The sequence below is a fragment of the Phocoena sinus genome, chromosome 1, assembly GCF_008692025.1.
Source record: "Phocoena sinus isolate mPhoSin1 chromosome 1, mPhoSin1.pri, whole genome shotgun sequence".
Taxonomy (NCBI): Eukaryota; Metazoa; Chordata; class Mammalia; order Artiodactyla; family Phocoenidae; genus Phocoena; species Phocoena sinus.
Window position 1 is genome coordinate 128,810,348 of NC_045763.1, and position 27,322 is coordinate 128,837,669.

At 37.0% G+C, this 27,322-nt stretch overlaps 1 protein-coding gene across 1 annotated transcript in view; it reads left to right on the forward strand.

The window, feature by feature from the left end:
• Positions 1–4,753, forward strand: part of DNM3 (dynamin 3) — a 259,507-nt gene extending 254,754 nt beyond the window's left edge. The window contains exons 13-14 of the mRNA XM_032654309.1: positions 3,789–3,840; positions 4,679–4,753. Coding sequence (XP_032510200.1) covers positions 3,789–3,840; positions 4,679–4,753 — 127 coding nt within the window. The remainder of the gene's footprint in view (positions 1–3,788; positions 3,841–4,678) is intronic.
• Positions 4,754–27,322: the final 22,569 nt, after the last annotated feature.

The following is a 27,322-nucleotide window of genomic DNA, read 5'->3' on the forward strand; positions in this document are numbered from 1 at the left end:
TTTTACAAGGACCATACCTTATTTATGTTTATATGTTCCACAGAGTTCCTTTCAGATAGTTGGTGCCCTAAAAGTTTTGACTTATGTCAAATTAAAACATTATATATAGGTATGTTTTACAATATTGCAGATAAAACCAGTTAAGGACCTATTACCAAGAATACCTCTAAAGACTCAAATTAACTTGCAAGTCCTTACATGGTTTTCTGTGAACACATTTTTAAATAAGTATTTTGAAATATTTTCAGTTCAGTTATCATTGCATTCCTAAGAATTATGATAAAGGATGTTTTCTATCTAGGCAGATTATTTTTTATTATGTTACTTATGGAGTAACTTTAAGTACCTAAATACGTCATTAACAGCAGTATCTTTGGATTTATGGGGACAGTTGCTGCAAAAAAGATTATTTTTTAGGTGAAAAGTAAAGGTAATTTAGTATTTGTTCTAACACTAATATTTGAGATTGGCTTATAAAATAAATCTGTTTTTTCCCTGCATATTCTTAAAAGTGGTAGATCCTAAATATGAATTATTTAGTAGATGAACATTCTGTGTCAGTGGAAAATCTCTTCACCTAGTGGATTTCACAAGCATCTGAGAGTAACTTTGCATCTCAAGGAATCTTAGATGTAAAAGAAACTTAAGAAACATTTCCCCAGCACTTGTCTCTGTCTCTCTGACTCTTCACACCACACACACACACACACACACACACACACACACACACACACACACACTTTATAGCCAAGAAACTAAGGTCCATTTAGGTCATACTCTTTGCCTAAGGTAGCACAAGGAGTCATCATCAATCTCTGTGTTTTTTGCTTAATATTCAGTTTCTTTTCTTTTATATGATTTTAAGGGGACCTATACATAATTTGAGGTCCCCAGTAGTTCACCTACTTCAAAGTAAACACCTGTAAGTCTGCCATAGTTCGAAGTTACCACTACTAGTCAGTGATTTATTTTAAAATAGTTCCTGTTTAAAAAAAAAAACAAAAAAACCTCTAAAACACAAGTATGATGCTTGGGAGAGATGGTCATATCCATGAAGAAGGCATGATCACATTATAATAGTAGTTTTCCCATTTCTTCCTAGAAGAGAGGAAAGCATGGGATCTGAAGCCCCAGGAAGAGTAGTACTTTAGGCACACTTTGTGCATCAGGGCATGGTGGGCAGCCAGAGGGCAGTGTGGGCTCATCAGACCCCTGGCCACAGACACAACCTTCACCTCATTCACAACCTCACCACAAAAACCTGAATAATGTAGATTTGGATTATGCAGAGAAAAGGTTGGAGAGAGATGAATTTTATAGTAATTAAGGGAATTAAGCATTTAACTAAAGACTAGAAAAACAATAAGAACCCAGGAGAGAAGAAAAGCTAAACTCTGAAATTAGCAAATTGAAAAAGAAAGAGACACAAAATATCTTTAGTAATGAAATACAGTGTGGCCTTTCAGCACCCACCTCTTCCCCATCCTCAGTTGAAGGTAGTATATAGTTTTTTTATGAGTTTGAAGGGAAGCAGCTTAAATACATCATGGGAGATTATAAAAGATTGCCATTTTGAGCAACTAAGTGTGACATTGATTTCTGATGTGCTGTTGAGCTATAATATCCCACTACTTTAAACAGTTGATTGATAACCTTAATCTATCTTTTATCTGTTTTAGACTATTTCATTAATCTCCAAAACAGCTTCTATAAACAACTAAACAATCAGAGGGTTCAGTATTGCTAGTCTTCTCAGGATAACCAAAATGAGTTGTATTTTCTTATATTGATATATGTTTACTCATGGACTCACCAAAAGAAAGCCTTCAATCTTTTGAGAGATAGAGTAACATATTGCCTAATCTTGAGATTTCTGGGGTTAAATTGTTGGGGTGATATCTGGCTCTTATCCCCTCTGTGCTCATGTTATAATAGTATCACCCTCATCGGATTTCTCATTCAACAGATATTTGTTGAAGCCAACTATGTGCCAGGTAGTTTCTATGCACTGGGGTTATAGCAGTGAATGAAACGGGCAAAAACCCCTGCTCACAAGGAGCTTTCATTCTAATGGAGGGAGGCAGATAATAAACACACAAAAAATCAGTAAACTATATAGTCTGTTTGAAGGTGAAAAATGCCATAGAGAAAAGCAGAACAGTATAAAGGGGATGAGAATCCTGGAGGAAGGGAGGGATTCAATTTTGAATAGGGTGGTCGTGGTAGGTCTCACTGAAAAGATAAATTGGAATAAAGACTTGAAGGAGGTGATGTTGGGAGCCGTGCAGATATGTGGGGGAAGTGTATTTTTTAGGCTGATGGAGCAGCTGGCATAAAGGCTTTGAGGTGGGAGTGTGCATGGTGGGATCAAAAAAAAAGGAGATCAGTATGGCTGGACCTCTCGAATGAAAGAGGTGGAGAATAGGAGGAGATGAGTCAAAGAGGTGGAGAGTGGGGGTTAAGGGCCTTGTGGACCATTGCAAGAATTTTGACTTTTACCCTGAGTGTAATTGTATTGCATAGCAGTAGAGGGTTTTGAGCAGAAGAGTGACAGGAACCCCCCCTTTAAAAGGATCACCCTGGGGCTTCCCTGGTGGCGCAGTGGTTGAGAGTCCGCCTGCCGATGCAGGGGACACGGGTTCGTGCCCTGGTCCGGGAAGATCCCACATGCCGTGGAGCGGCTGGGCCCGTGAGCCATGGCCGCTGAGCCTGCGCGTCTGGAGCCTGTGCTCAGCAATGGGAGAGGCCACAACAGTGAGAGGCCCGCGTACCGGGGGGGAAAAAAAAAAAAAAAAAAGGATCACTCTGGCTTCTGTGTTGAGAATAGACATTAGGGGGACAAGCGTGTAAGACCAAAGAGACCAAAGAGTAAGTGATGACAACAGTGCAAGTGAGAGATAATGGTGGCTTGGAACAAGGTAGTAGCAATGGAATGAAAAGATGTTGAATTTTAAAGACATTTTGAGAAGTAGAGTCAATAGCATTTTCTGATGATTTGATGTGGAAGTAAGAGAAAGAGGAACCAAGGACTTTGGCTTAAGCACTTGGCAATATGGAATTGCCATTAATTAAAAAGGGAAAGAATGTGGGTGGAACAGGATTTAGGGAGGATGTCACAAGTTCAGTTTTCACAGATTAAGTCTGAGATGCCCATTAGACATCCAAGTGGAAATGTTGAGTTGTTGAAAACATATTTGAGTCTAGAATTGATGAGATGGGTCCAAGCTGACGATGCACTATGAGGGTTGTCATAATATAGTGGAATTCAGAGCAATGAGATTAGATGATATCATGAGTTTGGGATCTGGAATTAGACTACCTAGTACCAGCACTTGTTAGCTGAGTAATTTTGGGGAAGCCACTCAGCTTCTCTGTGACTCAGTCTCTCCATCTGTAAAATGAATGAATATTACCTCACAGGGTTAAAATTAAATCACTAATATCTGTAAACCACTTAGAACATGGCATATACTCAAAAAGTGCTGTGAATTTTCAATACAATCTTATATACCTGTGGGATATCACTAATACTTAACCTTGACTTATTAATGCAGCAATACAGGTTTTCTTCCTGTGGTATATTATTTTTGATTTGTGATTACTAATTGGTTCTAGAAGTTCCATTGAGTTGGTTTTGCTTCCAGAATTAAACTGACCTGGATTTTTTATATTGGCTCTGCCTCAGTTGTTGATATATTTTTAATGCCTGTATTTATTTTAGTATCTGTTACATGCTCAGAAAAAATCTTATGATTTTCTTCAGTGCTTCTCTCCTTTGCTTTTCTCAGTGCTCAGCAGAGGAGCAGTCAGGTTCACAAGAAAAACACAATTGGAAATCAGGTAGGAATTGTTTAAAAGAATTAAAGCACGCATGTCCCAAAGAATTTGAACTAAATTGCTTGATTGACTTTTTTTTAATGCAAATTAATCATGTGCAAATTTTGCTGGAAATGCAACTTTTTGTTTTGTTTTTGCTTTTAAAGTTTTTGGAGTGAATTGCATTTTTTTTTTTTTTTTTTTTTTTTTTTTTTTGCTATTTTATGCAGTTAACCCTATTGATTTATTTTAAATAACTTTTCTGCTATTTGCTCTGCTTTTCAAATTTGCCTCCTTGTGTCCTGCTTTGCTTGCTTACATTACCCCTAAATTTGATTTAACATTGAATCTGTGAGTCAGTTCAAGGTTAAAATACGGTGAGTAGTTGCATGAGCTTTCTGGTGCTGCTGACTAGTTCACACATTTGCACAGCTTGGTAACAGTGAAGGGACAGCTCATAAAGAAGGCAGTTTGGGATTTAAGATTTAATCTCTGCCACACTACATCCTGTTGGTTAATGAAGATGTTAATTCCTAAGAAGATCTGATCTTTTAAGTTTTTGTGTTTTGGGCTGGCCAGCTGTCTCTGACTAATAGCGCTCTGCAGAGATTGCATTAACTCTGACAGTTTGCTGTTTCTTTTATGTTTTATGTGATAATGAATATTTGCATTGTTATTTCTTTTCAAGTCAAAACAATGATGGTTTTATAGTTTTTTTTAATTCAGAGGTACAATTGTTGAACAAATTGAAACCTCTGCTCTAAAATTTCTTCCATTGTTTTGAAAGGAGAAGAGGTAATAATAGACTTTATTTTGAAAACTTTTTTTCTGAACTAAAGCATATAATTCTTTGCTATTTCAGGGAACCAATCTTCCGCCTTCAAGGCAAATTGTACGAGCTAAGTTCTGTAAGCTTTACTGTTGCTTTTTCATTTAGCGTCCCAAGGGCACAGTTTGTCTTTAACTGATTAACTCAACTAGCGCTTGCTACTAATTTTTTTAAACTTAGATTGTCTTGTCCATAACACCCTATCATTGAAATAAAAATCCTCTTAAGAGGGTTCATCCCTTCACTGCTAATAACTTGCTGTGATTGAAAGGTATGAACTAGTAAATTCTAAAATGCTGTAATAATAAATGTTTAACACTGTGGGTGCTTTGATATTTCTCTAATTTTAATGGGCCTTAAAATAATTAAAATCATTAATGACCTTCATCTCTATCCTTTTATGCTATGTTGTTATAAGGTGTAAGCCTTTCTTTTCCTCTTCTATGATAATATTTCCAATAAATGTAGGTGACACTTCTAAAAGGTGGGTGAATATTAAACAACTGATTTTGATATATCTGTTGATACTATCCAATAGCAATTGTTTGTATTTTTTTAAGATAATAAAACAAGAAGTAAAATTACACTGATTGACATTTTATATGGCTTTAGAGTTGAAGCTTTTAAAACCAGATGCTATATCTTCACTTAATGGAAGTATAAAGAGATTGTCAAATTGCTAGCATTAAAAAAGCAATTACATACATTTCTACCATGGGCGAGGCAGGCCTAAAATCTTTCTTCCAGCTGTGCACAACTTGAGAATGAGATCGGAAGATGGGTCAATTATTTTCCTCATGATGCTTTGGCAGAAACAAATTTTGGAGCGAGATATTCCTGGGTTCAAATTCTCCTCTGTCACGTAGTAGCCATGTGGCCTTGGACAAATTGAACCTGAGTTTGCCCAGTTGTGTGATGGGAAGAAGAAAATATCTCTGCCCGGTGATTGTGAGAATCAGAAATAACCTACATCATGAGGTTTGCAGCTGGGTACTAGATACGTGCCCTATAAAGAGTAGACGGTAGGTAGGTGCTGCTTCTTGGAACTTTGGGCAGAAAAAAAATACGGAGTATAAGAAAATTATAAAAGTTATTAAATGAGAACAACGAAACATTTGGGAAAATTAGAAGCTATGGCAAATATTCTGTAGATTACAATGGCCAGATTAAGCCTGGGTGTGGTGTAATGGATTTACCTATAAAACTTTCCTCATGGTCAGAATTCTAGCTCATAGAAGTTTATACTTATTGGAAAAGCAATAGTATAGCGGCATCAATGCATACTTTAAATCAGATCTGGACGGAAACTCAGAACAGTTTTCAATTATATTGCCTCCAAATGCTAAAATCATGTTAATTGTGTTTCTGTGCCTTTACTTTCACTGAGTACTTCAAAGCCCATACATTATGGAAGTTTTATAACTCAAGATAATAGAATTGGGGTGAGTGTTATAATAGAATACAGATCGCTTATCCAAAACCTCTGGGGCCAGATGTGCCTTGAAGGTCAGAACTTTCTGGATTTTAGAAAAATATTGCATATATTATATATTACCCAGTATTCCTGTGGGGTCAGAGGCAGCACCCTGTAATTAAATGTATTATATTTCTGCAGTGAAACAAATGATAATCACACCAAGTAGATTAAATGAAAGACATAAATATTTTCACATCAAGTCAGGTTTTGCTGCCACATTTGTTGCTGTTGTTGCTGTTGTTTTAACCTTTCACTTTGCAAGTAAGAGGTTATGAACCTGAATATCTTATTTTTCAGAACCAAATCCAATAATTAAACATGATATAGTATATTTTAAAGAATCCTTTATTGTTTTTTTCTGCTTAGCAGAAATGAACCATAATGACTTGAAACCCCTTTCTTTATGAATCTGAATAACTGAGGTTGATCTGGGTTTGTATTCAAAAATCAAGAAGCTCAAAAGACAGGGAGCCTTGGAGCTCAGCCTGCTAACTGATGTCAGTCGGCTTTAATGGTTGGTGGGGTTAAGATACTCTGCACTATCCTAGCAAATGCTTCATCCATTCTGATATCCTCTTAGCGCTCCTGATTATAAGAGATGGCTGTGCAGAATCTATTCTGAATACTTTAGAAGAATTTGAAGAAAGAAAAATTCCTTCTTAAAGTCAAAATCCCCATTTGTTTTCACCTGCTTAGAAATTTGTCTGCTTAGAAGTTCTACGTGCTGGTGTCAACAAATGTATGAAAAAAATGTGAGCGCACAATTAGCCTAAAGTTGCACTGCCCAGAAATTTCGACATAAACTTCATTCATCCCTTCACTCATCACTTGTGTATTTGAAACTTTTGAGAGTCAAAAACTGTGATAGATGTTAGAATGATGAATAAATCATGGGCCCTGCTGTCAGGGAGCTCACATCCCAGTGGGGATTATGGTAAGTAATTGAAGTCTGTCGCCTTTTTCAAGGTTAGCTCCTTCTGATACTTCAGGCCTCACTGAAACATCACTTCAGTAAGAGGCTGGCCCTGACTGTTGAATCTAAAGTCACCTTTCCTCCCCCAAATCTTGTCATTATTATCTATCTTGTTTATTTATTATTTTTTGTTTTCTTTCACTAGGACAGTAAGCTCCATTAAAGCTATTTCTTTTAAATTTTATTTATTTATTTTTTTGGCTGTGCTGGGTCTTTGTAGCTGCACGTGGGCTTTCTCTAGTTGGGGTGAGTGGGGGCTACTCTCTGTTGTGCTGCCTGAGCTTCTCATCACAGTGGCTTCTCTTGTTGTGGAGCACAGGCTCTAGGCACGTGGGCTCCAGTAGTTGCAGCATGTGGGCTCAGTAATTGCAGCACTTGGGCCCTAGAGCGTGTGGGCTTCAGTAGTTGCAGCATGTGGGCTCAGTAGTTGTGGCTTGCGGGCTCTAGAGTGCAGGCTCAGTAGTTGTGGCACATGGGCTTAGTTGCTCTGCGGCATGTGGGATCTTCCCGGACCAGGGCTCGAACCCGTGTCCCCTGCATTAGCAGGCAGATTCTTAACCACTGTGCCACTAGGGAAGTCCCAAAGCTATTTTTTGTGTGTGTGTGATGGTGAAAGCAGTGGAGTATCATTGTAAGGTTTTAAGTGCAATCATAATAATACTTTAGAAAGATCATTTTGCCTATAGTGTGGAGAAAGATTTTGAAGGGAGGACGAGATTAGAAAAAGTAGACTAGTTAGGAGTCTAGTCTAGGAGTCTAGCCTCCTAACAGTTAGGAGGTTGTTGCAGACAAAAGGTTATGATTATTTGGGCTAGCTAAGCTCTCTGTACTAGATTTGAGGAGAAGCTGATGAATTCAGGAGATATTAAGTAGAAAGAATCTAAAGGATTGTGATGAATTAGATGTTGAGGAGAGCGCTGGGGATTGTCAGCAATGCAGTGCGGACATCTGATTTAGGCACAGATGAGATGGTGGTGCTCTTCATGGAGAAAGGAACATAGTGAGGAAGGGTAGATATGTTGAATATAGTCACTGTGGAAGATTGGAGTAAAAATATCCAGTGGGAAGTTGGATGAAAGTGCCTAGAGTTCAGAAGAGACAGAGAACCATTTATTCCAAAAGTAGGGAACCACTGAGAGATTTCCAGTAGGGAAGGGGTATCATCTGATTTATATGTTGGAAAGATCTGTGTATTAGCCATATGAAATGATTTGGAAGAATAAAACTAGATATATGGAAATTGGTGAAGACATTTCTGAAATAATTCAGGTAAGAAAATACAAATGTCAATAGCAAGAGGTATCTAGGAGAAAGACAGGTTCAAAAATATATTTAGAGGATGGAAAGAGTTATAAATAGTTGTGGAGTTGGGTGGGGGGTGTTAAGTCATTCTCCCAGGCTATGGCTAGGGAGGTCTACTGACAAAGGGAGTACAGATGAGGGAGGAGCAGATTTCAGTGGACGTGGGAGAAGAAGTGGTGATTTCAGTTTCAGATATATTTTTTTGTGCCTGTTGGAGATGTCAGTAGAGTTTGAGGTTCAAGACTTGTCTAGACTGGAGATATAAGCTTTACAGTTGTCAATGTGTACATTGTAGTTGAAGCCATGGGAGTAGATGAGATCACCTCCAGAAGATGAAAGCATAGAAGGAAATGTGGGATTTAAAGGATAAAAGAGAAAGAAGAGTTGGGATGGAACGAGGAACTGTAAAGGAGTCTAAGAAGTGATAAGAGAAGTAGGAAAACTTGGACAGTAGTAGAATGAGAGCTCAGGGAAGAGAATGTTTCAGAGAGGGAATGGTCAAGTAGTATTAGATATTTCCAAGAGCTCAAGAAGCACTGGGGAAGTTGTCAAATTGGTGGACTGGTAGAAGGTCCTGCACATTGTTTGGACCACTGAGGTAGTACCAGTCCTCTTGGTCTTGTGAATTGCTTTTCTACTCCACAGCTGGAAGGTAGAACAAAGCTAAGAAAGCAGACAATGGAACTAATACCCTGAGCTGAAGTTTTTCCAGGGAAGCAGCATGTAAGGTCAAAAGAGCAGATGAGTTAAAGTTTTGAAGACAGTTTGAAATAAAGGATTGATATGAATGGTTCTGATTAGTGTACTAGTCATGACATTAGCCAGGAGAGGTTAACCAAGTAACAATCGATTTCAGTAGCTTAATATAATAACAATTCAATTCACCCTGCTATGGCAATTCAGTCAAGTCATCTAGATTGGGCTGGGATGAGGCAACCCTGCTTCATGTGGTCAGTCATGGACTTTCGAATTCTCTTCATTCTTCCAAAAGATGAGAAAGAACGAAGCCTGAGTGTCTTTTTGAATTATGGTTTTCTCAGGGTATATGCCCAGGAGTGGGATTGCTGGGTCATATGGTAGTTCTATTTTTAGTTTTTTAAGGAACTTCCATACTGTTCACCATAGTAGCTGTATCAATTTACATTCCCACCAACGGTGCAGGAGGGTTCCCTTTTCTCCACACCCTCTCCAGCATTTATTGTTTATAGATTATTTGATGATGACCATTCTGACTAGTGTGAGGTGATACCTCATTGTGATTTTGATTTGCATTTCTCTGATTATTAGTGGTGTTGAGCATCACAGGGAGAGGAAGGGGAAGCTGGGATGAAGTGAGAGAGTAGCACTGACATATATACACTAACAAATGTGAAATAGATACCTAGTGGGAAGCTGCTGCATAGCACAGGGAGATCAGCTTGGTGCTTTGTGACCACCTAGTGGGGTGGGATAGGGTGGGGGTGGGAAGGAGGCTCAAGAGGCAGGTGATATGGGGATATATGTACACATATAGCTGATTCACTTTGTTGTACAGCAGAAACTAACACAATATTGTAAAGCAATTATACTCCAATAAAGATATAAAAAAAATAAAGAAAAAGAAAGAAGCCTGAGGAGGGAGGTTTGTAAGGACCAGCCTGGAAGTGTCACACATCTTTTCCATTTCCATTCCATTGACCAGAACTCAGTCATGGCCTCACCTAACTGCAAAGGAAACAGGAAAATATAATCTGAGATTGGGCCCAGAAAAAAAGAAAAGACAAAAGATGATGTTGACTGAAAATTGAAAGGAAATAGGGAAACAAGGGCACTGGGGTTTTTCTGAAATTAGAGAAAATGTGTACCAGGATTAAGGGGAAAAATGGTAGAGTTGGAGGTTGAAGTCAGTGAGTGGGATATTGTATCTCAGGGTTTAAGAGGGAAGAGAATGCCGCCTTAAAGTCATAGATGTTATTGGAATAAGAAGGAACAGACGCTGGAGGAGGGAAATGACAAATGATAGCTACAGATATTTGTGGAACATTGTCTTCAGAAAGTCTGTGTAGTAAAGAGAAATAGGGATGGAGTTTTCTGGAGTTGAATGTATTAAGGGCCAGGATATATTGAGACCAGGAGGATTGATGTGGCTTTTACGTGACTGATAATCCATTCCTTTAGCTGTAAAAATCTACAGCAGGAAGTGCTGATGTGCTCTTTGGCCCAGACTGCATCCAACTGCAATTGTGTAACTAGGAAGACCTTTTCCTTTGGCAGGGAGCAGAGCAGGTGTTTGCAGGATACCTCCTAGTTCCGGGCTATCAGGGTACCTTCTAGTACTAGGCTTATTGTCCATTTTGTTTCCCACCAACGTGCCTTCTGTTGCTCTAACTTTAGAATCAAGTGTGAAATTTGGCTTTCCCAAACCTACAAGTCTCCAGATAACTGGATTCTCAACCTTCTTGAATTGTAGGCTGTAAGGTAAAAAGACCTTTCTTATCAACACAGGGTCTCTTCCCTACCTACTTTCTGAAAGCTAGTTTCAGTAGACAGTAGTCTCTTTTCCTTAGGACCCCCTACAGGTCCAAAAAGATCAACACACTCCAATATTCTAAAATTTTCCTACCAAGTTCCCTAGTTCTTCCATCTCCGTAAGTAATAGTTCGAGACCACTGTTAAAAGAGGTGAGAGTTTAATCAGCTATTTTACAGCTGGATAGCAAAGACTGCCAACTTCCTAGGCTACCATAGAGGGCTTCTAACAGCCCTCTTTCCTTCTTTGTCCACTCAGCTAATTCCACCTTTCAGGGTCTGTCACTTTTAATTCCCACACTCATGTGACTTCCTGGTACCAATATCTATATCAGGATTCTTTCAGATGTAAATTTCAGAAGAACTCAATTTAAATGACCTTGGAAGAAAGTGAATTAATTAGTTTACATGATTGAACATTTCATAGAGTTAAGTACTATTTATCCACGGCTCAGACAGTATCAAGATGAACTGATTTGATAAACCATGATGAACTAGACAAACTCTTTCCAGTTTTTGGTTCTGCTTCTTTGCTATTGGCTCTGTTCTTTGGCCCCAAAGAATTGCAATAGGGCAGCCAAGGGGTTTCCTTCCTGGTTTGAATCCCACAGAAATAAATGAGTCTTTCTCCCAGATTCTCAGAAGAACTCCTGAGATGTACTCTGATTGGACAGGCTTGGATCATGTGCTCATTCCTGAACCAATCACTGTGACCAGAGAAAGAGATATACTGATTGGCTTAAGTCAGATCACATGGACTGGAAAGTGGAGGTGGTTTCCTCTCCACTTGAAGTCAGAGATATTGTTAGAAGGAGAGAGAATAGGGGCTGGAGGAGGTGCATCAGAGATGATTGCTACAGGTACTTGTTGAGCATTGTTTGTCTTCAGAACAATTTAATTTGGGTAATAGGATTCTTGTATGTTTTGTCTTCTTGAAGGAACATAAGATTTTTAATACCTCATTAATAAAATCCTATTTTCATTTATTGATTAAATTTAATAATTTTCCCAATTCATCCTCTGACTTTCTATCTCCTTCCTCCTTCTCTTTCTTTCTTTTTAAAAAATAATTCTATTGACTATACAAAGTTGAGAAGTAATATAGTGCAGTTGTCCTTCAGAGCTGGAATTGTGAAGCCACTCTGTGACCAGGAACAAATTATTTAGGCTTCCTATTCCTCAGGTTTCTAACTTATAATAAGCTGATAAGAATTGGAACTGCTTCATAAGGTTTTTGTAAGTATTAAATGAGATAATACAAGTTAGGTACCTAGAACAGGGACTGGCTGATAGTAAGTGCTATGTAAAGTACTTCCTATTATTACTGTCGTTGTTGTTATCTATATGTATTATTCTGTTAGTCTTCAAGAAAGATAGTAAAATAATTACTTTTATTTTCAAATTGAACCTTTTCTCCCTTGGAAGTGGGAAGACTGTTACAAAGCAACAATGAAATCCGTATATCCAGTAATGGTTCATGGATTAAATTTTTTAAGGTTGTACTCCATTTATAGTTATTATAAAATATTGGCTACAGTCTGTGTATTGTACAATATATCCTTGCAGCTTATTTTATATGTAATAGTTTGTACCTCTTAATTCCCTACCCCTAGATTGCCCCTCTCCCCAGTGGTAACCACTAGTTTGTTCTCTATATCTGTGAGTCTGTTTCTTTTTTGTTATATTGACTAGTTTGTTGTATTTTTCAGATTCTACATATAAGTATTATCATATAGTAGTAGTCTTTCTCTGTCTGACTTATTTCACTTAGCAAAATACCCTCCAAGTCCATCAGTGTTGTTGCAAATGGCAAAATTTCATTCTTTTTTATGGCTGAATAGTACACTGTGTATGTATAGCACATCTTCTTAATTTGTTCATCTGTTGATGGACACTTAGGTTGCTTCCATATCTTGGCAATTGTAAATAATGCTGCTATGAACATTGGGGTACATGTATCTTTTCAAATTAGTGCTTTTGTTTTTTTTAGATATATGCCCAGGAGTGGAATTGCTGGGTCGTATGGTAGTTCTATTTTTAGTTTTTTTGAGAAATCTCCATACTGTTTTCAAGTATTGGTGGCTGCACCAATTTACATTCCAAGCAACAGTGTACAAATATTCCCTTTTCTCCACATCCTTGCCAGCATTTGTTATTTGTGTTCTTTTTGATGATTGCCATTCTGACAGGTGTGAGGTGATATCTCATTGTGGTTTTGACTTGCATTTCCCTGATGATTAGCCATGTTGAGCATCTTTTCACGTCCCTGTTGGCCATCTGTATTTCCTTTTTTGGAGAAATGTCTATTCAGGTCTTCTGCCCATTTTTTAATTAGGTTTTTTGTGTTTTTAATGTTGAGTTGTAGGATCTGTTCATATATTTCAGATATTAACCCCTTACTGGTCATATCATTTGCAAATATTTTCTCCCATTCAAGTAGGTTGTCTTTTCATTTTGTCGATGGTTTCCTTTGCTGTGCAAAAGTTTTTAAGTTTAATTAGGTCACATGTATTTATTTTTGCTTTTATTTCCTTTGCTTTAGGAGATAGATCCAAAAAAATATTGCTACAATTTATATCAAAGAGTGTTCTGCCTACATTTTCTCCTAGAAGTTTTCTGGTTTCCAGTTTTACATTTAGGTCTTTAATCCATTTTGAGTTTATTTTCATATATGGTGTTAGAGAAAATTCTAATTTCATTCTTTTATGTGTAACTGTCCAATTTTTCCAGCACCACTTATTGAAGAGACTGTCTTTTTTCCATTGTATATTCTTTCTTCCTTTGTTGTAGATTAATTGACCATGAGTATGTGTTTATTTCTGGGCTCTCTATTCCGTTCCATTGATCTACGCATCTGTTTTTGTGCCAGTACCATACTGTTTTGATTACTGTAGCCTTGTAGTATAGTCTGAAGTCAGGGAGTGTGAATCCTCCAGCTCTGTTCTTCTCTCTCAAGATTACTTTGGCTATTTGGGGTCTTTTGTGTTTTCATACCAATTTTAGAATTTTTCTAGTTCTGTGAAAAATACCGTTGGTATTTTGATAGGGATTGCATTGAACCTGTAGATTTCCTTTGCTGGTGTGGTCATTTTAACAGTATTAACTATTCCAATCCAAGAACACAGTATATCTTTCTATCTCTTTGTGTTGTCTTCAGTTTCTTCCATCAGTGTCTTGTAATTTTCCAATTACAGGTCTCTTACTTCCTTAGGTAGGTTTATTCCTCAGTATTTTATTCTTTTTGATGTGATGGTACATGGGATTGTTTCCTTAATTTCTCTTTCTGATAGTTCATTGTTAGTATATAGAAATGCAACAGATTTTTGTATGTTAATTTTGTATCCTGTGACTTTACTGAACTCATTGATGAGCTCTAGTAGCTTTCTGGTGGTGTCTTTAGGATTTTCTATGTATAGTATCATGCCATCTGTAAATAGTGACAGTTTTACTTCTTCACTCCCAATTTGGATTCCTCTTATTTCTTCTCTAACTGCTGTGGCTAAGACTTTCAATACTATGTTGAATAAAAGTAGAGACAGTGGGCATCCTTGTCTTGTTCCTGATGTTAGAGGAAATGCTTTCAGCTTTTCACCATTGAGTATGATGTTAGCTGTGGGTTCGTCATATATGACCTTTATTATGTTGAGGTACATTCCCTCTATGCCCACTTTCTGGAGAGTTTTTATCATAAATGGATGTTGAATTTTGTCAAAAGCTTTTTCTGCATCTACTCAGGTGATAATATGGTTTTTATGTTTTGGTTTGTTAATATGGTATATCACATTGATTTGTGGATATTGAAAAATCCTTGCATTCTTGGGATAAATCCCACTTGATCATGGTGTATGATCCTTTTAATTTTTTGTTGGGTTTAGTTTGCTAATATTTTGTTGAGGATTTTTGCGTCTATGTTCACTGGTGATATTGGTCTGTAATATTCTTTTTTTGTAATATCTTTGTCTAGTTTTGGTAATAGGGTGATGCTGGCCTCATAGAATGAGTTTGAGAGTGTTCCTTTCTCTGCATCATGGACTAATTTTTGAGGGCAGCTTTCTGAGTACAGAACAAGAAAAATGGCTTCACTCCAATATTCTAATAAGCAATTTATAGCATATATTTTTAAATAGATGTTATAAATTTTTAGAACCAATCAACAGTTTCTTTATCAAGTTCTTTTAATTAAAAGTACTTTAAAAAACATTTTTGTAGGAAGAATTGTGTAAATTTTTGCTCCATCTCTCTGTTAATCTACAAGGTAGCCAATTTTAATGAAACCTCTATCAATGCTCTAACAGGTGTTTGTGCTTTTTATTAAGAACTAACTGAATATTTTAAAATTCTTAAAGATTTGTGGCAAGGTATTATATATACCTTTAAGAATATAAATGATTATCTGTATTCATGATACCTTAAATAGATGTCCCTTATCAGCAAACAAATGTAAATGTAATTTTTATTACACGTATAAACACATTTCTAAACTTATGCAGTTCAAGTTCGTGGGAATATAATTTGTCATGCCAATACATGCATGTATCACAACTGTTCTGGCCTGTACCTTATCTGTAAAATGAGATCTATTGTTCGTAGCTGAGTTTCTTTCCTGTTAGGATAGTATAGCTTTGCTTGTTGCTACTTGGTCTGACAGGGAAGTCTTTAAGTTTATAAACTAATTCTGAGACTTCCATTTTCCTTGGTGTATTAGTTTCCTAGGGCTGCTGTAACAAAGTATTACAAACTGGAGTAGCTTAACACAACAGAAATTTATTCTCTCAAAGTTCTGGAGACTAGAAGCCTGAAATCAAGGTGTGTTTGGGGTTATACTCTCTATGAAGGCTCTAGGGAAGCAGCTTTCCTTGCTTCTTCCTGGCTTCTGGTAGCTCCTAGCATTCCTTGACTTGTAGCTGCCTGAGTCTATGCCCCCGTCTTCACATGGCTTCCTTCCAATGTGTGTCGGCCCATGTGTCCTCTCTTCTTCTTTAAGGACACCAGTCATTGGATTTGGAGCTCACTCTAATGCAGTATGACCTCGTCTTAACTAATTACATCTGCAAAGACGCTGTTTCCAAATAAGGTTACATTCTGAGGTTCCATGGACATTGTGGGAGACACTATTCAACTCACTATACTTTGGATACTTGAGGATTTTCTTTTTCTTCTTCTTTTTAAAATGGCTTATTATAATAAACTTTACCTAGGATTTAGCTTTATAATTTATCACTGCACTTTAATTGTTTATTAAACTAAATTTATAATTTGGACCATTGGAACTTTAAAAGGTATTTTCTTTATTATTCTGTTTTGAGAAAATACTAATAGCTTCTGTTACTGAGATAAATCACAGCTATTCTCTCCTTCCGCATGGTACCATTCTTAAAATATTATTTTGATTAGTTCTTTTGAAGGTTGCTTCCTGAGAATTTTTTTATTTTCTTTAAAACTTTGTAGCTTACAAGATAATTTATCATGAGGAAAAAAATGAAACGTTTAACACTTTTTTTTTTGCGGTACGTGGGCCTCTCACTGCCGTGGCCTCTCCCGCCGCGGAGCACAGGCTCCGGACGCGCAGGTCCAGCGGCCATGGCCCACGGGCCCAGCTGCTCCGTGGCACGTGGGATCCTCCCGGACCGGGGCGTGAACCCGTGCCCCCTGCATTGGCAGGCGGACCCCCAACCACTGTGCCACCAGGGAAGCCCTAACACTTTTTTTTAATGGTAATACACACACTCTCTTTTTCCTTATTCATTTTCTATGTCATCTACTCTTCTCTCCAGTCTCACCCCACCCTCAAGAAAGGGCAGGAGTGGGAGGGAAGAGGATGGCAGAGAGAAAAAACTGACAGAAATGGACCCATGAAGTTCCACAGACATGTTGTGGAACTATAAATCCATATAAGATTTGGGAATTTCCATTTTCAAAACCTACCAAGTAGGAAAGTTTTATTTACTAAAAAAGATGTAACAGAGTGAAAGGCTGTCTACTCCCACCAATTCTGTAGAAATCACAACAGTTAACACTGATTACTTATAAGTGTTTCAGGTGTAGTTATAGGTACTTTACACACGTTAATTCATTACTCCTCCCAACAACCTTAAGAGGTAGATACCTTAATTATTTCTATTTTACAGATAAGGAAAGTGAGGCATGGAGAGGCCAAGTCATGTGTCCAGTCATAAAGATAACTGACAGCACCAGGATTCAAATCCAGGCAGTTTGATTCTAGACCTTTTTCTCTTAATTATGGTGTTAACCACTGCTTCTAATAGTTTGTAAAGAATTTTATTTAATAGTCTCAATTATGGCAAGTCACATCATTTCAGTCATTCACTATTATTTTTATTTATTACTTACATTTTTTCTTAATCTAAAGTGGATTGATCCTGAATAGAATGAACTTGGATTTGTATAAATTAACCTGATTTGGTCATTGTGGGCTGCTATAACAGAGTAACATAGACCAGGTGACTTAAACAAAAAACATTTATTTCTTGTGGTTCTGGAGGCTGGAAGTCCAAGATCAGGGTGCCAGCCTGGTTGGGTTCTTGGTGAGGGCCCTCTTCCTGTTTATGTCCTCACGTGGCCTTCCATGGTATATGAAGAGAGAGAGATCCCATGTCTCCTTCTCTTTTTATAAGGTATTCACTCCATCGTGGGGAGATCTTCATGATCTCACCTAACCCTCATTACCTCCCAAAGACCCCACCTCTTAATACCATGCCATTGGGGGCTAGGGTTTCAGCATATAAATTTTGGGGGATCATAAACATTCAGTCCACTGCACTGATCAACAATGAAAAACTATAATAGCTGTTAGAATGTGTTTCATTTTTTATCCCTTAATTTTGTGAAAGTATCTCCAGAGGGGCCAATCAATAGCTTATAAAATACAACCAACTTATTTTAATAAAATCAACAGAGGATGGAGTCCATGAAAGCCACACTTAGTGAAATGTATGGACTGCTAATTTGTTCTGTATCTTTTAAATCTAGACTTCTACTTGAAATAGCACTTAATGTATGTCTCGTGATGTTTTTCCAGAAAATACACAGATGTGCTTACTGCAATTTTACAGCCAAATTACATCTTAATTGAAGGTTTAGGGCTAAAAATCAGTGAGGAGAAAAACCCTGTGTATTCAGAATTACCTTGAAAAATCCCTTCAGTAGGCAGAATCTAGCCCTACCTTTCAGCTGTGATCTTTCCTCTGGGCAGTTGAGGCCTGGTCTTGTTTCACCAGGGGAAATGGGCACCTGGGCAAACTAAGGGTTGCCCCTCCTGCCTCTCTCCTGCTATCTCACAGCTACCCTTCCTCCCTTCCTGCTTCCCTCTTTTCTTCTTTCTGTCTCTTTTGTCCTAGTTGCCTGTCTCTCTCTCTCTCTTTAACATGATATATTTCATTCCAAGTAAATTAAATGCCTGTGTGACTTGAATTCCCTGGAAGTTTTGTAACATGTAAAATTTTATTTTCTCCCACTATTATTTTATTAAACACTGTAATTTCAGACCTGAATGTTCCTCTGAATTATCAGATAAATGACATCTTAGTGTCTTCCTGTTTTTGACTATTTTCAGTGTTCATGGACATCGGAATTGTATCATTCCCTTGTTCCAGGATACTTAACTCTCACTGTTTTAATTTTCACTTCTTTAATCTCCACTCCATATCTTAGAGAAGAGGTTTCCATTTTATTCCTACACAGCCACCCAGGTGGTGGAGGAACTCCACATGGGTTGCTACTGTTTGGCCCAATACCAAAAGTTGCTGGTTTTCTGCCTCAGGCAGGTCTATCATAAGCTAAACCTGTGATAGACCCACCCAGGCCCCCCCCTCCCCCAACACTGCCTACTCCACCCCTTACTGCTCCTGATTGCAAGCCTGGGGAATGCCAGTGATTAACTGCTAGATGTCTCACTCAAGTCTCCTACAGCTTCACTGTAGTAGAGTTTCTCCCATTTCCATCCCTTACCAGCTAGCTTATCATCTAATCCTTTGGCCACAGTGACTTTTTAAGTAGTTAGTCAAGGATAGATAGAGCTGGTACTCTAAAAAAGCAGAAATCTCTGCTCAAATTTTCTTTAGTTCTTGCTTCAGCCCTTCCCTTATGTGCACTGTATAGCTTATTTAGCACAGAGTTTCAGTGTAATGTATGATTTTTTTTTTTTTTGCGTTACGTGGGCCTCTCACTGTTGTGGCCTCTCCCGTTGCGGAGCACAGGCTCTGGACGTGCAGGCTCAGCGGCCATGGCTCACGGGCCCAGCCGCTCCGCGGCATGTGGGATCTTCCCAGACCGGGGCACGAACCTGTGTCCCCTGCATCGGCAGGCGGACTCTCAACCACTGCGCCACGAGGGAAGCCTAATGTATGATTTTGAAGCTTACTTTTTGTTTGTTACACAAGAAATACATAAACACATTTTCACTGTGAAAAAAGTAATACAGATCAAGTAAATATACCCTTGACCCTTACCCAGTCTCATTCACCTTCATAGCTATAGCTACTGTTATCATTCTCTGGAGCATATGTACACATATACATACATGCCCAAACACATATGTACATATACACATGATTTGTGATTTTTAAAAATAAAAGGTTTGTACATATTTTACACTATAGTTGTTAGCTCCACAAAGGCAACGACTTTTGTCTCTTGTTCATTGATATATCTGTGACTAGAACCTGGTATACAGTAGATGCTCAGTAAATATATGTGAAGATGAACTAACTTTATCTACTTAATGATATGTCTTGGAGACCTTTTCATGTAAGTACACAGACAGAAGACAAGACTTCTTTTACTGGCACATAGTATTATTGTATATTCCACAGTGCAGATGTGCCAATGTAAATTTAACCATTCCCCTAAGGATAGGTATTTGTGTTGTTTCCAGTTTTTCCAAAACAGTTGAAACAGTTTATAAACCCAACAACTATTTATGCGAGTACTGGATAATTATATTTTATATAATTTTGAATAATCTGATGGGAAGAATAATATATTATTTTGAGTTGCATTTCACTTATTGCAAGTTATAGAGCAGCCTTTCAAATATTTAATAGATATTTGTATCCTCTCTCCTATAAAATGTCTGATTATGTCTTTTGTCCATCTTGAAAGGACTGTCGTGTCAATTTTCTCATTGACTTTTTAGGATTTTTATAGTTTTGATATTAATTTTATGTGTATTATATATAGTACAAATATTTTATGCTTATCTATCACTTGACTTTATTGTATATTATAAAACAAAAGTTATAATTTTGATTTAGACAAATTTAAAAAATTTTGTGGCATTTATATTTTATCTCATATTTTCTTCTAATAAGATTTTTATATATAGCTATATGAAAAAGAAAATTATTTTCTTGCTGATCACATACTTCTATTCTTTAAACCTCAGTCACTTATGTCTATAACTTACTAGAGACAGAAATTCTTTTCATGCTTATTGACCAGTAGTATTCTTTTCTGAATAAGCTGTTCATGCCTTTGCTTTCATACTCTTTGAAATTTTTCTCTTACTTTTTTGACTTATAATAGAATTTTTATATAATAATTATACTGCTCTTTTGCCATATTTATTAGCAAGCATTTTTCTCATTTTCTTGTATATGTTTTAATTTTACTTAACAGGTATTTGAGATAAAAGTTTTTGTAGTAAAATCTGTTACTCTTTTCTCCTGTCATTTCTTCCACTGCTTTTATGTTTAGAAAGGTAGTATTCACCTCAAAAGCAATTAAATATTCACCCGTGTACTTATAGCATTTTTATTAAGCCATTATTGACATTTGTCTCTGTAATCCATTTAGGATTTATCATGGCACATGGTAGAAGGTAAGGCACTAGCTTGGGGAGCAGAGTGTAGGCATTAAGAGCATGGATTCTGAAGTCTGACAGCCAGGCTTTAATATCTGGCTTTGCCACTCATCAGCTATGGGCAAATTACTTAACATCTTTGTGCCGCAGTTTCCTCATTTGCAAAAGGGATGTGACGGTTGTATCTGCCTGTTAGGGTTAATGGGATTAAACATATTGGTTCATGTAAAGCACTGAGATCAGTCTTTGCACATTGTAACAACTCAATGATTATTGACAATGACAATAATAATATAATAATTATTATTAAAATTTTATTCCACAGGAGCAAATGTCTAAATATAATTTTTTTAATGATTCATACCATTACAATTGGTTTGCAATACTTCTGTGATCATATAATAATGGCAACAATAATAGTAATAAGTATAGCCGCTTACCTTTCTTGAAAGCTCAGTCTATGGGTGGGTATTGCACTGTGTTCCTTACATCAGTGTATGCAGTTCTACAACAACCCTATGAAGTTGGTTCCATTATTTCTCCTATTTTATAAATGATGTAACTGAAGTTTAGAAAAGTTAAATAGTTCACCATAGGTCATAGAATGGATAAGTGGCAGAATTCTAGCCTCAGTCCAGGCCATGGATGAGTTCTTATCCTAGGATCTGGATTATTTATCCCTCCATCTGCTGATTTTTATACAATGACATACCTTTTTTTTTTTTTTTTTTTTTTTTTTTTTGCGGTACGCGGGCCTCTCACTGTTGTGGCCTCTCCTGTTGCGAAGCACAGGCTCCGGAAGCGCAGGCTCAGCGGCCATGGCTCACGGGCCCAGCCGCTCCACGGCATGTGGGATCCTCCTGGACCGGGGCATGAACCCATATCCCCTGCATCGGCAGGCCGACTCTCAACCACTGCGCCACCAGGGAAGCCCAATGACATACTTTTTAATTATTGCAGATGTCTAATATATTTTAATATCTGCTTGGTCATTTTCTTTCATTACTTTTTAAAAAAATGCATTTTGCTTTTGTAGATTTTTCATTTGAAGATTAAAATCTTTTCATATTCCAACTGCAGTTCTGTTTGAATTCTGATGAGATATTTGTAAAGCTTATAAATTAATATGGGAAAAAGTCACATTTTTCATACCCTTTTATCCCATCCAACCAGATGATGATTCCTTCTGTTTACTATAATTTCCTGGTTTTTTTCCCTTAGTATAAGTAAATTCACATACCTTGTTAAAATATAAAATAACTGGAATACCCTTATGTTGTAATTATAAATAGAGTGTTTTTCAATTATATTTTCTAATTATTTAGTGCTATAAAATGAAACTATTGATTTTTAAGCATTTATTTTGGGTTTGTGGAATTTACTGTATTATCTAGTAGGTTTTTTGGTTTGTTTTTTGGTTTTGGGGGTTTTTTTTGTGGTATGCAGGCCTCTCACTGTTGTGGCCTCTCCCATTGTGGAGCACAGGCTACGGACGTTCAGGCTCAGCAGCCATGGCTCACGGGCCTAGCCACTCCGCGGCATGTGGGATCTTCCCAGACTGGGGCACGAACCCGTGTCCCCTGCATCGGCAGGCAGACTCTCAACCACTGTGCCACCAGGGAAGCCCTATCTAGTAGTTTTTAATTTAATTTTAATCTCATTTATGGAGTTGTATCTTTTATTTCTATTTCCATATATTATTCCTTTCAGAACATTATAAAATTATAGTAGATTTTCTTAGCTTTTCTTTTTATCTTGATGGGAATGTTTACAACCATTTGATGTTGGCTTTTGGTTTAAAATATATTTACTGTGATAAAGAAAGAAATGCCTCTATTTTTCTGCAACTGATATAATCAGAAATGAGAAGTGAGTTTTGTTGAGATGATCATGGTCTTACATATTGAACAAATTATGTAATTTGTTATACTGATAGATTTACTAACCATCCTTGCTTTCCTAGTATAAGCCCAATTTGGTCATTAGTGGGTGATTCTTTTACCATTGAATTAGTTTTCCTATTATTTAGTTTAAGATTAATATATTTTACCTATGAAATAAAGTTATTCTTTATAAAAATAAATGAATATATTTATAAATAAAAAATGAATGATTTTGCAACACTATTAAAATTCCTAGTGAAAGAGAAATGTCACAGAAGAAGGAGAAAAGAATATTGTATGCCTCATTCCTCATTATCTCAATTTATTTGATAAGACAGGAAGCTGGGCTGTTTGTTGAGAGCTAGGGAGGTGGGAGTTAAATGTTACATGGGAGTCTTAAGAAGATGGTGAAACTCAGTATAGGTACCAAGTAGAATGTAAAGAGCAGCAAAAGGGCTTTCAGCTGTTGGCCGTGCTGGGGTCTCACTACCAGTTCAGATGCTGAGACTCCAGTGTAGAGATGCTAATTTCTTTATTTGTTATACTGAGAGAATCCCAGTCCTTTCAATTTAGCAAATTAAGGGATTATTAGAGAACAAATCATAAAACCTCACCAACAGCAAAGGTGCCATGGGATCTTTTGTTAGTGATGATATCCATGTCCTATATCAGAAGGTCCTTTTGAAAGGGTGCCACTGATTCACCATCACAGTGAAAATAGAAGTAAATCGAAGCTGAGAAATTCTTGTATGTATTTCCAATAGAGCTCTTTTGTTATTTTTGTTCATTGCTTCCCATATTGAAATCAAATCCACCAAACATAAGTATGTCCCCAATTCGCCATGACCAAGGCAAATTGCAGTTTCTGTCCCTTGAGCACGAATCATTTCATACTCAGTGCAGTAACATTAAAGAACTTTTCCTGAGTCATAATGTTTAGCCCAGGAGCCTCAAAATACAGAGACATCTTTACCTTCTTAAGACAGAGAGTCCTGAGATGTATGTTTATAGAAAAGAATGCTCATATTGACCATGTCAGTTAGACAGGGGAGGACCTGGTCATCAGCCTTGTGGGCTCCATTCTCAGCATCACTCCCAACTCACTGCTTTATTTTGAGTCTCATTGTCAGGTACCTAAATGTCGGAGCATTTATCCCGGCATTAGTGTAAATTGCTGGGATAATTTATCATAATTTTAAAAAATTTTGTTTTGTAATGGGATAATTCCATTTGAGAATAATCTTATTTTTTCCCTCAAAAATTTAAATATATTTTCTAATCTTAGGGTCTCAGATTTCCCAGATAGTAGCTTTATATGTCAGTTCAAAATTTTATTTGCCCTGAATTCCCCACCCCTTTGTGAAGTACCTCCTTTTCTTCTTTCTCCAGGCAGCTCAATGAACAGGTCTCTAATAGCTTCTGCAGAATCATATTAACTTTTCCTCAGGAGTAGTTTGAGTGGTACAAGAAGATTGTGATTTAATCACAGTAGTCCTAGTAGATTGAGAGAGTTAACGCTGGTCTCAGATTTATCTGAAAAATCGTGGAAAGACCAATATGGTTTATTTTCCTAGTAGCATATGTTTCCTAATTATGTAAGTGCAGAAAATAAAACTTATCAGAGATGATCTCTTGAGCAAAGTGTAAACTTGTAGAGCTTTAAACTAAGGAATAAACTGTCTTGCCCCCAAAGTAACTATGAAATCTCTTTGACTCAGCAGCCAATCCATTCCCACCTCAGGGAATTCCATTAGGCTGAATTCTATGGGATGAGTATTTCCACTCCAGGAAATGAGTGTCCTGGCTTCATAATTGAACCTAAGTTCCTTGAAGCTTTGTACGGTGCTCTTGCCTCACCAAATAATTGGCTGAAGTTTTTGTCCTGATTCCTGGTGAGGTTATTTTCACTCTTGGCCTGTGACGGATGGTCCCTGTGGGTAGATTGTGCTATGTGCTGCCATTTATATTGCCTGGATGGAGCACTACTTGGGAATACTGTGCATAAATAAAAATGAGTTTTAGAAATACAAATATGAATAGGAAATTCAGTCATCATCATAATTTGTTTCTAATGCCTATGATTATTCTTTGTTTGCAGTATAGTATGAATTCTTTATATATGGAGTTCTACCACTTCCAGCTCCTTTTCTGAGTTTTAATTCAAGTCTCTATTGACTTTTTATAAATGTCTTTTATGAGAATGCACTATCATAACTAAAACATGAGTTTAATAGCAAGTCATTTGTTTCCTGCCCCAGTCTACTAAATATAATCTTAATTAAGGTAAGACATTTTTAACGTACATTTGTGTTCAGTTTTTTTTTCTCTTCAAAAACCTTTTCCTTCTCCAGCAACTCTGGTCTTCCTGTTGACCTGCTGTAAAGTGGAGGCGGGGAAAAGGAAAAGGAGGATTTGTTTTTCAGAACTCAACTATCTATAAATGACTTCCTTTTGTTTGGTACATCCATTTGCAGGGTTTCATTTTCAAATGCCTGGTTACAGGATCCATGTCCTGGAGGAAGGAACCGTGTCATCCTTCACTCATCCTGTGCACATAGCTCAACGACTGCTCCAAATATTATCTTCTATCACTTCTGGCATTTTTTGTACTTCTCCTCTTCCTGAAGTTCATAATTCATGTCACTGATTTCCGGTGCATACGGAGTCAGGTTTTAGAAATATGAGACAATTTTAAAATTACAGATGCAAAGCCTAGTGTTTGAGCCAACATCTGCAACTAGTTTACAGGATTAAGCAAAATAGCTGCTCTGGATGACTGATATTTACCAGGGCCTCTCCATTTCCCATCAGAAATTAGAATGCCTGTTATTTATATGTTCTTCAGTTTTCAACAGAAATCAGGATTTCATCTGTTACATACCTCATTTTATTAAGTTTCCTCACAGAGTATCTTAAGTTACAGCCAATTTTCAATTAGCCATGATTAAGGAAGTCAGGAAGAATATGGGTAATTAAAATCCACAAATAATTAAAAGACTTATTTAACCAGAATTCAACACTCTCTCCTAAAACTTTTTGCTGAAATTACAAGCAAGTAAAACATCTGATGTGATTTTCTTTTGTTTTGTTTTGGTGCAAACAAAAAAATCTGAACTTGCCACTCCCTTGCTTACAACCACTCAAAAGTAATTCTTTCCAATTAGGATAAAGTCTAAACTTTAACATCCATTATTCATTCCGTGCCTGCTTCTAGTTCCTTCTCTTGCCGCTAGCACTCTTGAATTCTGTGCTCTGGCAATAGTGACCTTCAGTCAGTGCCCTCAGTGGTCCAAACTCTTTCCCTGCTGGGGCTTTTGATGTGCTCCTTCCTGTGCTTTAGAATAGCTTCTTTTTCATTTTTGCCTGAGTAACATCTTCTCATTTTCCATAGTTTATCACTTCCTTAGGAGTACTTCCCTATCCTCTATAGTATTTTCAGTCCTCTGCTGTATGTTCCCATAATAGTCTGTCCCTTTCTCATTGAATGTTTGTGTATTTTCTTGTTTAATATTGTTCTTCCTTGTTTGCCTGTAAGCTCTGTGAAATCAGAGACAGTAGTTGCCATGCTCACTGCTATGTTCTCTGTGTCTAACGTAGTGCCTACTCATGATAGGTGTCCAAAAAACTGTCGAATGAGAATTATGTATTTTAAAATCTGGAGGTAAATGACCAAATATGTAAATGACCTCTAAAATATTGTGAGGTTAACATTCAGAAAGGAACATCTAGAATATATTATAGCAGCTTATTAACTTTGAACGTTACTTTTTGTCATCCAGAGGAAAAAATTGGGTCTTAATTTATAATTGTTACTCAGAGTTGTCATTTCAGGCTTGCTTATGGTGATTATTCAAGTTTTCCACCTAAATACATCACTCAAAAAATAATTACATATAACTCTAAAGTGTGATTCTGATTGTAATGAATTCCAATTTTATAAAGAAACTGATTTAAACTTGATTAACAGTTAGAGCTAACCACCCAATTATGAATTGTATTTGGACTCCAGCAGATGCTGTTGTCATTTTACATAGGTGAGTTCTTCATTTATCATCTTTGATCTTTACGTGGTAGATATCTCCTAGGCATTGTGACAGTACAGTATGCCTGCTATACATTTACAAAAAGCCCTTGGTGGTGGTGTTCCCCCTGGTTTAGAGCCATTATACTGATAATTTATTACTAATCTGTGATCTAGGGAAAGTATAACTATTTCAAAGGAGCATAAAGTACAGTTTCTACTTTGATAATATCTACTATTTATTGAACATTTACCAGATGCCAGACTTCATCTCACTTAATAGTCACAACATCTACTTGAAACTGAGACTATTAGCTCCAATTCTCAGATCAAAAAATGAGGCTTGATTAGACTAAGTAACTTGCCCAAGTTCATACATCTAGTAAATGGCAGAACTGACATACAAATCCCAAAAGTCCATGCTTTCAACTAAGCTATAATCTTATTGTGATCATGGGAGCAAGGCAGACACAATTGCTAGTAATTCAAAACAAGATGATGTAAGTGCTAAATTCAGATAATGAACAAAATAAATGTTCAGAGAAGGAAGAGATCCATATGGACTACTGGAGCTTCTTTATTATTTATTAAAATAGTATCACAGATTAATTCCTTTTTTTCCTTAGAGTGTTATATTATCCAGAAACTGCTACATGTATTTGTACTTCTACCTATTACTGTGGTATATTTGAAT